The sequence below is a fragment of the Papilio machaon genome, chromosome 4 (genome assembly GCF_912999745.1).
Source record: "Papilio machaon chromosome 4, ilPapMach1.1, whole genome shotgun sequence".
Classification (NCBI taxonomy): Eukaryota; Metazoa; Arthropoda; class Insecta; order Lepidoptera; family Papilionidae; genus Papilio; species Papilio machaon.
Window position 1 is genome coordinate 4,839,176 of NC_059989.1, and position 14,198 is coordinate 4,853,373.

The 14,198-nt window shown below is 34.6% G+C and overlaps 1 protein-coding gene across 2 annotated transcripts; it reads right to left on the reverse strand.

Annotated features, from left to right (window-relative positions):
• Positions 1 to 455: 455 nt before the first annotated feature.
• On the reverse strand, positions 456 to 13,582 carry LOC106710820 (integrin beta-PS). Of its 2 annotated transcripts, none has more exons than XM_014502991.2 (17): positions 13,414 to 13,582; positions 7,987 to 8,317; positions 7,473 to 7,646; positions 6,831 to 7,059; positions 6,345 to 6,429; positions 5,862 to 6,032; positions 5,309 to 5,416; positions 5,064 to 5,216; positions 4,629 to 4,751; positions 4,096 to 4,263; positions 3,725 to 3,961; positions 3,381 to 3,555; positions 3,031 to 3,134; positions 2,480 to 2,621; positions 2,023 to 2,156; positions 1,218 to 1,370; positions 456 to 936 (listed from the first exon to the last, which is right to left on the reverse strand). In XM_014502991.2, exons 2-17 carry the CDS (start codon positions 8,276 to 8,278, stop codon positions 871 to 873), a joined length of 2,514 nt encoding a protein of 837 aa, XP_014358477.2. In that variant the 5' UTR covers positions 8,279 to 8,317; positions 13,414 to 13,582; the 3' UTR covers positions 456 to 870. The 2 variants fall into 2 exon arrangements, with proteins under 2 accessions (XP_014358477.2, XP_045533739.1); XM_045677783.1 differs by lacking the exon at positions 13,414 to 13,582 and adding an exon at positions 10,159 to 10,324.
• Between the last annotated feature and the right edge of the window lie 616 nt (positions 13,583 to 14,198).

Here is a 14,198-nt window from a genome sequence, read left to right on the forward strand (position 1 = left end):
GCTTTATATCTATTTTCATACACTTCTGCGATACAATTTTGTGCTAAAAGTCACGGTTAAAATAGTAGCCCAAAAATATAATATATATTGTACTTTTAAATATTAGTTTAAATTAATTCAAACTTTATTTTTGCAAGGCACAATATCGGAACATTTCTCAACATTTCATATATCATGGTTATTGATCGTCTCACTAATATGAATTATTGCTATTAAGCATTAATTTCCAAATATTGCTTTGAATATAAAATTATAAATATATTATTAATATTTAATATTTTTGTAATAAAAACATTACACACTTAAATCAGATTTGGACAAAGACTTTCAGTTATATATTATTTAATACATATATTTCAAAAACATTGTTAATATCTTGACAGTGATGTGAGTATATGTTTTACAAATTTACGCAAAAGCATAATAATAACTATAACTATACTAACTATATCACGTATATATATGGGGCTTCAATATTTTCTTTATATATATTTCGGCACTACATAACGTCTAATACGCGATCAAATTACACACATAAGTACATACAAACACTCACACTAAGTACAAAAGCGTACAGAAAATGTATGAGATTATAACACCGTTATAAAGCATTTTCTGAAAAAAAAAATATTTAAAAAATTTTTCAATACAAAAATCTATTGTATAAAATATCTTCAATGCAAATCTGGTAGTTATATAAAGGCACAATTTTAAGGCATTTTTTTAACAGACATCTAAAAATTCCTAAAAAATAATTTTGTTTTAGCAAATACTGTTGGTTTATTTTTTTCATATGCTTACTACGGATGAGATAATTGTACAGAGATTTCAATATCAAGTTTCTGGTTCAGAAACTGATCTGACAGATCTTTATTTTCCCGCGTACGTAGGATTTTTGAATGTCGATGTCGCCTGTTTGTAAATTGGATTCTCGCCCTGTGGAAAGAAAAAAGTAATTTTATTTCAGTTAAAATATTTTAAAAAACGTTTCCTATTTTTTTGTCGTTTTTATTATTCTTATTTTGAAACATGTATTATACTAAAAGGGTTATTCATGAGAGTAATACATTTTTTCCAAATGAAAAATAAATTATTTACTAGTTTTCTGAGCGTACCCTTAATATAGATTTAATATGAGAAATCTGCACAAAGAAGTTAATTAACTAACAAATAAACTAATGCTAGTTAGTGTAGAAACTAAAGTAGTTTTTCCATACCGTGTCCCATTTAGCCATCATACGCTCCTTCTCGAAGCGCGCGAACTCTCGACGGTCGTGTATTGTGGTGACCATCTTCCACAGCATCAGCAGCGCCAACCCCACCAGCACGATGGCTGCTATCACACCGAGCACGATGCCGAGTATCGACACCTAATGGATACAAAATATTATAATTTCAATACAAATGATTCGTCTTAATTAAAAAAATCTATTTTATGTGTAATACTGTATATGCAAAAATTCCTCCTTTTTCCTCCAAGTCTATTTGAGTGCTACGTAATTTTACTAATTCTTTAAATGTGAATTTTAAAAAAAAGTTTGAGGTATTGGCGATAACCTTCCAAAGACATATTACGAGTATCATTAATACACTACAAGGTAAAAGACATGTTGAATTATAACTTTTCATCAAATATGATTTAGAGTGTCGATGGCTCAGGGGTTAAGCATTTGACTTGCAATCTGCAGGTCCTGGGTTCAAATCCCGCCATGTACCAATGTGTTTTTCAAATCTTGATTTACATATCATCTATCCGACGTTCTTAGGGTGAAGGAAAACATCATGATGCTGCAAATATCTGAGAAGAAAATCAATGATATCAGTGAAGTCAACCCGCACTTGGCCAGCGTGGTTGACTATGGCCTAGTCACACCTAACTTAGGGTAGGTTCCGAACTCCTCAGTGGGGACCTACAGTGAGCTGATGATGATTAAATATGATTTATTACAGACTAGGTCGTTATATTTTTTTATATTTGTATATGTTACATGCATTGGTAATGTAAAATGAAATAGATAATACCTTCTTGGGACAGACTTTCTCCTTCTGCGCTCGGATGTGAAGATGTTCGGTTTCATTGTATGAGTACACGTACACATACAAGCAGTGGTCGTCATCGTAGTAGTTGCACAGATTCTCGTTCAGTGTTTGATTGGCTGCAACAAAAATTATTTACTTAGAAACATGTTTTATGTGGAAACATATATTTACTTACCGTTGGTTTCAGAGACTCTCTCTCCCTCTATATAAAACATATCGTCATCCCTCTTATTATCTTTGACACAAGAGAGATAAGTTTTGGTCTCAGAAACACACCATTAGTCTAAAAGAGAAATTGCTCTCCACAATGTAACTAATTGTTCTTGACATTGCAAAGTTTAAAAGATGCTATTATTTTGTAAAGGATAATTACAATAGAAAAAAAAGTAAACTAAGAATCGAACGACGAAGCAATTAAAAACAAACTATTTATGATTACCTTCAATTCTTCCTTCTTCAATAACAGGTTCCAGGTCACATTTGCCACATTCTTTCGGCTCATCAGGATTGTAAAGTCTGCCTCGCTTGTGCACTTGACATAGGACACATTCTTGGAAGTCCAAACATTTTCTGGGCAACGCCTAAAATAATGATTTACCAATATAAATTACACGTATTTTTACAAGTAAATCATTACTAGCTTTCGCCCGCGACTCCGTCCGCGCGGGATTAAAAAAAAACTTTATTAATAGCCTAAGTGTTCTTCCAGACTATGCTCTATGCCAAATTTCATCATGATCCGTTGAGCCGTTCAGTAGATACCTTCAAACAAACATCCATCCATCCATCCAAACATTGGCATTTATAATATTAGTAAAATTATTTTAGCATGTTTACTTTGTTCCCTTTCCCAAAGTTATCGGAAAATCAATTATTTCTATATTTACGTATATACATGACGTTTAGAAGAAATGCAATTACACTATGGTGCTAATTTCAATTGCTCATCATTTATGTTAGTTATTTTATGATAAAATGTGTAGTACTAACGGGACTCTTCTCGCAGTATATACCAGTGTAGTGGCGGTCCTCGTCCACATCGCACACACACTGCCCGCACACACAGTGACCGTGCCCGCTGCAACTCTTACCATCTGCAACCCATCATCAAATATTACATCTCACCTAAATCAATTTAAATACTGCTAAAATAATGTTATAAGGTAGATTATAGTACTAAGGAAACTATTATAACACTCCGGAGAGAATCAAATAATAAAAACCCTTCTCTTCAAAAAAGACTAAGACCTTTCTGGAGGTCTCAATGAAATGGATAAACTTACATACATACTCTATTTGGGTGAAGTTTAATTATGATGAGTGTAAGGTTGTATACGTACTGGGAGCTAGACAGGGTGTCTCATCGAGTGGGCACTGGCAGGCGGGACCAGTGTAGTCGGGCTTGCAGGCGCACTTGCCGCACACGCACTCGCCGTGCTCTCGCCCAGAACACAGCTCGCCCTTGTTCATGTCGCATGTAAAGTTGTCGCACTCGCAGAATGGACCAGATATCACCTGCAACAAAAAAGTACGTAATTAAAAAAATACCGACTGGATGTATGTACCTTTACTGTACTACTGATCGTTACACTACAAGAGGTCACAATAGAATAGTCATACATAAAACATACAAGAAAAATTAACGTATTTTTGTATTTACATGTGTTGACGAACGACAAGTTACCTTGAGGGGGTCATCAAGCTTGTTGCACTCGCAGAGTCCACAGTTGCAGGAGCCGCGGCCGGAGCAGAGCGGGCCTGCGGAGGCGTTGCCGGGCCTGCAGCCGCGCTCCTGCTCCAGGGAGGCACCGCCGTGCGCTGAACACTCGCAACCTTTGCCGAAGCGACCCGGGTTACACAGGCACACGCCACACGCGGATATTCCCTGCCCGCTACACACAAGCGGACTCTCGCTGTACGCCTACAATACAATAAATGGGATAAATAAACATATTTTATAAGGTTAAATGTTGAAAATACGTATAAATCAAGTTTTAACTATACCAATATTTAACTATCAATTAATATAAATATCAATAAATGCACGCTACGTACATGGTGTCCAGGGTGCTCGCAGGGGCAGTCGCATACCATCTCCAGCTCGACGGTGAGACTCTCCGACATGCCCACAGGGTAGATGGTGAATGTCTCCTTCCACTTGCTCGGATCTTTAGGACACTCCTTTAATGTTATCTCCGCGGTAAACTCCACAACATCACCGACCTACAGTATAAAATAAATATATAGACGACGCATTTCATACCAACAATCTAGACCTAAAATAATTTAGAATAAATGATTGTGTTAACTGTATTGTAGTTGTGTTTTATACTAAGAAAATTCCTTGTGTTTAATCACATTACTTTCATAAATATTTTCTATATGTATCATTAAGAATTGTTATAAAAATAACAAATTTATTACGAGTAAGGAATTTCGAAATAATGAATCTTCAATGGAGATGATAATTCTTGTATTATTTTCTGTAATGATATAGTCGTAACAAAACGTTACATTTTCCTTTATAATAAAAAATTAATACACATAATTAAGCTCAACAGATCAAAATACACAATAATAGTAGTAACCTTCAATCCATCACATTTGTTAGTCTTCTTGAGGTTGCCCTTGGGGCCGAGACAGGAGGAGTAGTAGACCAGCTGCACGGCGTCACTCGACGTGTGCTTCATTTCTACCGTCGATGTTATTTTCTACAAACAAAATAAATTACAATATCCGAAATATTACCCAACAACTGACACAAGCGAATATCCCTAGAATAAAAGACTGATTTGGAAGACGAAAAACCCTTGTACCAACATAAAGAGTGGGATTAGGGCAAGAAAATGATATCCCTTCCATTTGTAACAGCCTGTAGCCTAAACTGCTTAGTTAATTTCAAAGAGTGAGGTCTCATTCAATTAGTTTTCTTTCCTTACATAAAATTGAAGACACACTCGGACAAATCTTTTTATTTATTAATCACTAGTTAGTTATTTAATAGACATATGTTGGTTACTCACATTGTACTGTTCGCGCACAAGTTCGACGACGTTGTCAGAGTCCTCGCTGAGCACGCCGCTGCTGGAGCCCTGGATGTTCTTGCTGAGCTGCTCATACACCTTGAACTGCTCCGATGTCACCGCGAATATCACATTGATGCCATGCTCCTTTACCTGTAACCAAAACGACAAGTTATCTGCTATAATCTCTGTTCTTGACGGTTTCAATCCACAACTTTATTGCTTAATTGGTAAAGTTTACGTACCTTGAGATTAATTTGAGAAATACTGGGATAATCTTGAATGGTTGAGTGTGTGTATGAGTTGTTTTCCATGTGGCATTCTCCATCATTAGGTTGTACAATTCCACCGAGCTGTAAACAAATTTACATGAATATTTTCACATCCGTTACCAAACTTACAGTTTCTTTTTAATAACATGACATATCATTTAACGATAAAAATGTATTTGGACATAATTTCAAACATATAATATTATCTTAAATTACGAAGTACAATTTTGATAAGGCATCTGAATCCACGCCTCAGATAAATTGGTATCTTGATGTATTATTTACATTATGTTGAGACTGCGTTTCTTATCATTTTAATTAAATCTGCTTGCGATTTGACGACACTGAAGCTATTTTACTGTAGTCACGAGGCCTAAATGTCGTACAGTGCGTTTCCACTGCCTAAAAACCTATATACAAACTTATTGACAATATTTCACTCATTTAGACCTACGGTTCTCACTTTACGGGACTCACTTAGACCTATGAATATGGTTTAATTTTTTTTAATTATCTTGTCCCTTGCCTTTCCGTCACCAGCGTAATGGAAGCCAGCATCCGTTGAAAACACAAGTAAACGACGGGCCTTCTCGCGCCATCCGATTTCCCGCTGACAGACGATCGCCTGCATGATGGCGTCGAAGCCACCTTCAGGGGAATCCAGGTTACCTGATACATCAGCACCGGCAACTGCTTTCTGTTGACAAATAAATAGATAGTTAACATATACTCATTCGTATTTGAAAGGATATATTGCATATGCATGACCATTTTCTTACACATTCATTACTACATTTTTTTTAGTTCTGAAAACTGCAATGAAAAATCTACCTTATGACTAATACAGACGATCGATATTCGCCCAATAGCTGCCACATAAATCGTTTAAATTACAAAACCTTGTTCATTTTGCATTAAATGTAGCACGCAATTAGCTTAATTGCTCCGTTACACTTTTACCAAGTGTAATTATTGTACATAATGTATAAAAAGCACAAAAAAAACTTACATCAAAGAAGTCGGTGTCATTACTGAGAGACATTTGATTCTTGAAGCCATAGGGAGCCGCACAGCCGTCACAAGGGGAGATCAAACTGAAATAAAATAGTTAAATCTATATAAATGTTCCTAAACCACTGAACATGTTTAAATTAAAACTTTGGTAAGGAAATTTTAAAATCTTTCAAGTTGAATTTTGTCTCTTCTCAGTCTAAGCCACACGTAGATACTAACATATTGAGTAATCTAGTTATTACGAAGACAATTACTATATCCAAAGCCATATAAAACTTAACTTCCTAATCAATTAGCGAGTATAATACACCCATATACAGTATTTCGATTAAATATACGAAAACAATCATAGTTTATCGTCGCTGTGTCATTGTTATTTTCCATTTTCATACTTTAATATATATTTTAAAAATATATATGCATTTAAAGGACAATAAAATGAAGATGATTTTTTTTTGAGATAATTACTAATGAAACTTACTTTTTGGGTACAGTTGACACGTATGGCATGACGAGCTTGTCGACGAACGATCCGAATCCAATCCTAAAGTTTGAGGTTATATTCCTCATCGTACTCGAGAGGAGACTGCCGAGAGTACTTAGTTTGTCCTTGTCATTCTTCATAGATCTACTGAGGTCCATAAGGTAGTATAAGTCCACCGGGTAGTCCTGCGCCTGAGCGTACGAGAACGACATCTTCTCCATTTGATCTACACATAAAACATATATAAATAACTAGCTGTCCGTCCGTCCGCGCGGAATTAAAAAAAAACGTAATAAGTAGCCAATGTGTTTTTCCAGACTATATTCTAAATCTGTGCCAAACCTTCAAACAAACATCCATCCATCCATCCATCCATGTAAACATTCGCATTTATAATATTAGTACGATTTTTCTCTTAACTATTTATTGACATGAACGGATGTGTTAAGAAAATTCTAAGTGTCGCCGTTATGTACCCGAAATTCGAGGGGGTGTTGCATGATAAATAGTGTATATGGTTGCAGTGCCACACTCCGACTCCTGAGAAGTATCGCGACAGCACTTCTCTCACAGATATCATTCATTATTGTATTGCATGTAATGTACGGACACATTGTATGGACAATAATGTCAACTTACTCATTCTCAATTTCATATTGACTCGTTGTGGTTTAATTTGTACTAAGTTCTCGCCGAAAGCCGCGCCTCCTCCGGCCATGTAACCGCTGCCACCCTTCATGCTGGTGCTGCTGCTGCTGCTATAAGATTCCTCGTAGAACGAAGACTCCATACCCGCCCCGATGCGACCCCTTGCTGTTAAGTAACATTGTAAAGATCAATTAATGTTAAAAAGGTATATTAGACAGAAAATGTCATCACCAGCTTCATACAATAAAAATTAATAAACATTCTTAAATATTCGTAGCTTCCACTATAATAATCAAGGGACAATATTATGTGATCCATTAATTTGTAACTGTCAGGCTAAAAGGGAAACTGCTGTCATTGCGATAAGAACAGCGTGATATGTCAGACAGCAAGGCGTGGCCCTTTTCTTGTAGAGTCATAAAAGGTGCAACAAATATTGTTAGTACAACATAATGGAAGATGTCAGTCAGAATTAGTGTTTATATTTTACATCGTGTTAACATACCTCTAGTCAATTCTTTATTAAACATAGGATCGAGAGTGCGCTGGTTGTCGGGGTTGAAAATGTAGGCTTCATCGCAGCCGGCGGTGCCGCCCTCTACCGCCGGGTTAAAGCACCGAGGGCCGTTAAACTCTGGGGCGAAGCACCACGCACAGAAGGCGGTGCGTATACAGTCGCTACAGATCGTCTTGCTAGAGCACGGGTTCTGTGCTAGGAGTTGCTCGGCCCGCTGCGCCCAGCATGACGCCAGCAAGCACACGCACAAAAACACTACACTAGATCGTTGCTTATACATTTTGTGTTCGTTTCGTTTATCTATTCAGATTCGAATTATCTGTAACAATAGAGAAAATAATTTTATTTATGTTATTACGAAAACGTTGGGAGATGAGTTTTATTTGACTTCGTTCGAATTTTACAAACGTAAAAGGTAATGTAAAAAGGAAAAAAAAAATGATGGAACTGCAAATAACTTAAACTTATAATTCAAACAACGCAATGATTCAATGATTCAGCTGTTGAATCATTAGACATAACATTTAACAACAAATGATTGATTAAATCATCGATAATGGCGCTACACCTTTTTACAAGACAATTATTCACTACTATTTTTATTCATATTCGCAATTTTCGTCTCGTTTGTTATACGTATCTTGTTTTCGTTTAATGTTAGTAGTAAAGTGTTTTTTTATGAATAATAAGAAAGATCAATGATTGGTGTTCAGTACATGATACAACACGAGGTGCGAACGATGTGGGCGCTCTGCTGGTGAGAAAGGGCGGGCGCCTCCCACGCCACCGCATCGAGGCCGTTCTTAGGGCTACCACCACACTTACGAGGAAGTGAAAGCGAAGACATATTTAATTTGGAACGCAGCAACTATTTCTTTAAATAAATATACGATATACAATAACTGGTTTTAATTATTATATGGTAATAATGGTTTAATTTACTCTTTAACACATTAAAACATATCAAGTCGCAGTAATGATAAATAGAGATTTAAACTGATAATTGTTAAAAAAAAATCACGATCACGTCATTACGCCTATCCACGTAAGATTCTATGTTTTATATAGATCATAGTTGTAAGACTGGACATCCCTAACAAGCAGCATGGTATAGTCGGACTAAATAAACCCACTACTTGACGCAGTACGTAGGCGATCCACATTCATCCGCACATGTTGCGATATCATCACATTTTACTGTCAACTCAAAACAGGAAAAACGCATACAAGTATTTTTTTGACTTATGTTTACATAACAAACAGTTCTATTTTATTTAAGTTGTTAAAAATTAATTATGTTAAAAGAATTATAAAAATTCGACTAAGAATTGTGTTTATCTTGGGAGTTAATGTATGTAAATCAAATGATATTGTCCAATAAAAAATATCAGTCGGTTTAATATTATTATAATAATTATATTTCATAAAGTTTATTTTAATATTATGATAATATTGCATAAATAAATAAATGGTTTAATAATTTTGCATAAATTAACTTCAGCAAAACTATCCTTCAACTAAAATACTAACTATAATCTATGTAATATATGGAAATGTATTTATTCGCTTAGTATTTTTGCAGAAAATAAGAAAAAAATATGTATGTATTTATGTCGCTATATGAAAAATAAAATTATTGGTTTTGTAATTGTAATGTAACAAGTGCATACAAGTACAAACTCTTTGTCACCATTTCTTAGTTGATGTAAACCGTATTACATTGCAATGTGATTCATTCGATCAAGAAGTGATATAATCAGTCACTTAAATACTGCTCTTACTTTCGCTGTATTACTTTTACTTACGTCTACTAAGAAAAAAATATTGGTATTAGGGCTCAATGCCCTTTTTTGGGGTGTCTCAACCTCCTTGTCCCTTTTCGATTCGAAAATTCAGCTAATTTATACCCAAAATTTAATTACAAATTGCTTTACGCCTCTACGTTTTCCTCATGGACTTGTTAACACATTTATCCTTAACCCCATTACAAGCTGCGCTAAAATCGTAAATTTATTTCTGAAGAAATTAGAATATATTTATGAAAATGTAATACTCGGTAACATATATAACGAGCATAGTGTTAAAGACCATAGATTCTACCATAATACCACTAAAGATTTTTTTAATATTTTTTCTTTAAACTATTGATGTAGACTTACAAAAAAATGTATCATAAATCCAACTAGATTTCTCACTTTTACACTTCTTGTCACTATAACTATATGCACACAATAAAATCATAAAGTTTAACACTCCTTATCAAGTAATTGACTCACATTTCGCACAAAACAACAAGCTGAAAAGTTAAATTTAACTTTATCAGCGTTTCCATTACATTCTTAACCTCACAGTGAATATACAATTTATTAATAACTGTCTAAATTTATCGATGGGATATTAAAAAGTAATTAACAGTCACAAACTTAAAAAAAAATACATATTTACCACGCAAAAGTAAATGACATTTAAATTATTATTAAGCACCTTATTATTATTATTTTAAATAATAACGGTCATCGAAATAAAATTTCGTAATAAAATAAATCGTATTTCGGAGAGTGAGCAGCACACGGCCTGCTTGCGCCGGATACACGCGTGACTAATTGTTCAGAAAATAACTTCGTCAGCGAGTGATACACAAGGCGCCGTCACCGTTCTTCTTAGAATCAATATGCACATTAATAATATAGCCCAGCTGCATTTTTACATTTCGATAAACTTTAAAACAACTCCTGTCTTATTAAAAAGAAATGAAAATATTAATAATATAATTATTTTGAATGACATCACTTCAAGTTTTAATTTTAAAATGGGCAATACATCTTAAATACACCAAAAAAAATTGGACAGTAAAAATATTTCAATAGTGTACGTAATTTAAAATATACGCAGAAATCAAGGTTTTTACACAAGATACGAGTCTGTGTAGGCCACACAGGTTACGTCATATATAACGAGCTGACCAATATAGTCATGACACAAGATGTCATGGACGTATACCTTCGCGCTATTATTTGAATCACAGTTTCTGTTAAGAGTAAAAATCAAAATAATACCTAAGTAACAGTTATAGTGACGCACATCGACGTATTCTGATTTGCAATGAGTCAAACGCGTATGTTAGTAACCTTAATGATAACTTACATTGATTGTGACAAAAATGGTATTGCAGTTCGCATAATATACTCGGCAACGAATAATGATAAACTTATTGTTTTATTGTTTATATCGTCTATATCTACGAATAATATACACTATGTTAGTAATTTTATAGAACGTTTATCCTTGTTGCTGAAAACGCTTACAAAAAGCGATCGCTGTTTTTCTGACTAGCTCAAAATTAGTTCTATTGTCAATGAGCAAGTAACAAGAAACCACATGAATCTTTAGTTACTTAATTTAGCAGATAATCGACGGTTTCACCTATTTTCCCTATCCATAGCATATAGGATTTTTTATATCGCTTCTTTTAGCTATTATAACGGCAATCGACCTCATCAACTGCCCATACATAGCCCCCATGTAATAAGTGTGGTAAAGCAGGCCCTCCAAAATCTGTTTTACGGCATTGCAGAAAAACGGGCCATTCTTATTTTTCTTCCCTTTTTTCTACTTGCATCGTCTTGGTAATTTATTGTAAATCTATTTAAAAAATAAGATTTAAAACAACACTTCAAAGAGACATAAATAAAAATTCTTATCTGTATGTATTTTATAATCAGGATCCGTATAAACGAATTGTTCGTATTCTTATAATACACAAACGAAGACTATTGATCGATCATTAGATCTATTTACGTGTGCTAACTACAGCACTGACCGACTATCGTTTGTCCGCAATGGAACGGTTTTACCGCAGCGCAATTCTAAGGATCTCGCTATCCGCTAGGAACTATTGGTGGCGACTAACGGCTGATACATAATATAGTAAAAAAGTATCAGGATTACGGTGACAGAATCCCGGCCGTTACAACCTGGCCAAGTTTCCATATATCGACGCTAACGGTTGGGGGTGAGCCGCGAGGTCAACGACCGCACCCGATTGCTCCGTCGGGCGCGGCACCATCGCACTGCACCTAAAAGTACTACTACGAAATGAAAATGGAACGTTTTTTACGGTGCAATTTTCCATGTTATTCTTCATTGACATTTTAAATAGGACAAGTGTTTAAAAAATTTAAGCTAAATCACAATTCGCAACATAGTTATCACTTGTAGAATTCAATTAGTAATGATTAAATAGAACATGCCAAACAGAACGTACATATCTGAAAAGTCAAAATTCATACCAACAAATATTGTCACCTAATTAACTAACATATTGTTCCTATAAGTAACCCATTTAATACCAACTACCATTTGGCACAATCTTGGCATATCTCTCTGCCACAATAATAAATAAAAGATATCAAGCAAAAAGACATATAGGAAGGCACATCATCATCAACTCACTATATGTCCCCACTGAGGAGCTCAGAGTCTACCCTACGTTAAGGGCGACCAGGCCATATTCAACCACGCTGGACCAGTGTCAGATGAAAAAAACGCGCGCACGTCACGGAGGACAACAGATCAGATCAGATCAGTATATAAGTGTGTGTAACTAGTGCATGCTATGTCATTATTATGGTACAGGCATTAGTACATCGCTCCTATTGTCTAAATTATATTTAAGAATATTATATAACTAAACTATAGATAGGATTAGCGATCGCTCGAGATTTCGTAAGCGCAGTAAAAAAATAGCCTAAGTTCTATTGAAAGTCTCGACAAAATCGGTCCATACGATTCGGAGATTATTCATATGGCCATTTCCCGCTTGCGCCTTATACTCGTGATATAAACAAAAATTAACTTTAACTGTTAACTTTAACTTGCGTTAAATTTTCGTAAATTAAACGCTTTAACGATTAACGAAGTTAAATTTTTATTTAACGAATTAACGATTAACGAAGTTAAATTTTTGATTAACTGTGCCCACCTATGGTAATACACAAGATTACATGAAATACAAGGAACTCATTACTACTTATTAGTCTAATTATTTTCAATGGTTCTAAGAGTAAACCCAAAAATTACATAAAAAAAGGAAATTATATGAGTGCAAGAAAAAATTATGTGGATTTTTTACTTATTTATTTAATTATTTCTAGGAAAACCAAGTCATTTTTACTTTTTAGTTGTTATAAGAAAATAGTTTTGATTAAATTATTCATCATGGAAAGCATTGCTTTGTTTGTAAAGTAATAGGCAGGTGATAAAGTATAGCTTCATACATAGGGCAGTAAGTACAGATTCCTAAAAGAATAATACGTAAAGAGCTCCTGAATGCTTATAATTACGACTAAGTTCAATATTTCGCAATCGGATAAATTGAGAACATTAATCTTAACTACAGTAAGATTTCATACATACCAGTCTTATTTTATTTCTTTTAGAAGCACACTAATGCAAAATTCCATTTCTATTTTGTTCCACCATACAAAAAATACGCATGAGACAATCCTTTAAAGTAAATAAATTACTCATTTATTCATTACCACTCAACCTAAAACAATCATCAACCAATGCCAAATTTGCCAAACCAAACCAAAAGCAATCAGAGTTTAAGCTGCGTTCAAATGAAAATATATGCAGAGCGCACACATTGACAGACATTATCTTTTTTAATATTGAAAAAAGATAGCGCTTGACCACGATCTCACTGTTATAAAATTACCAAGTACCACTGAAAATTGTAAAAATTTGACTTATTTATTTACTAGCTGTGCCCGCGACTTCGTCCGCGTGAAATACTGTTTTCGTTAAGCATTTTTTTAAGGATTATTATTTTACTTGACCGACGTGCTATGCGTTGATGTATGGATGTAGACATAGAGATAGGTGTGCCACGACCGCACCAAATGTAGGTGTTTGGTCTCTACCTATCCCTCTGGGTCACGGGCGTGAATTTAGTTGTTGTTGTTGAAGTATTTTATTTAAACTTATAAAAAATTACAACAAAACAAATGGAACTTACAAAATATTCATTTACTCTTATGCAAATTTTCATCCCCTATTCCCTTATTATATTGCAACATTAAGGGTAAAACTTTTACAGACTTTAAATGATCTATTTATTAATATCAAATTAGCAGCCTAAAAAAGTTATAAGCTTCTAACTGTAAAAATGACGATACGGCCATACAAATTTCCACCCC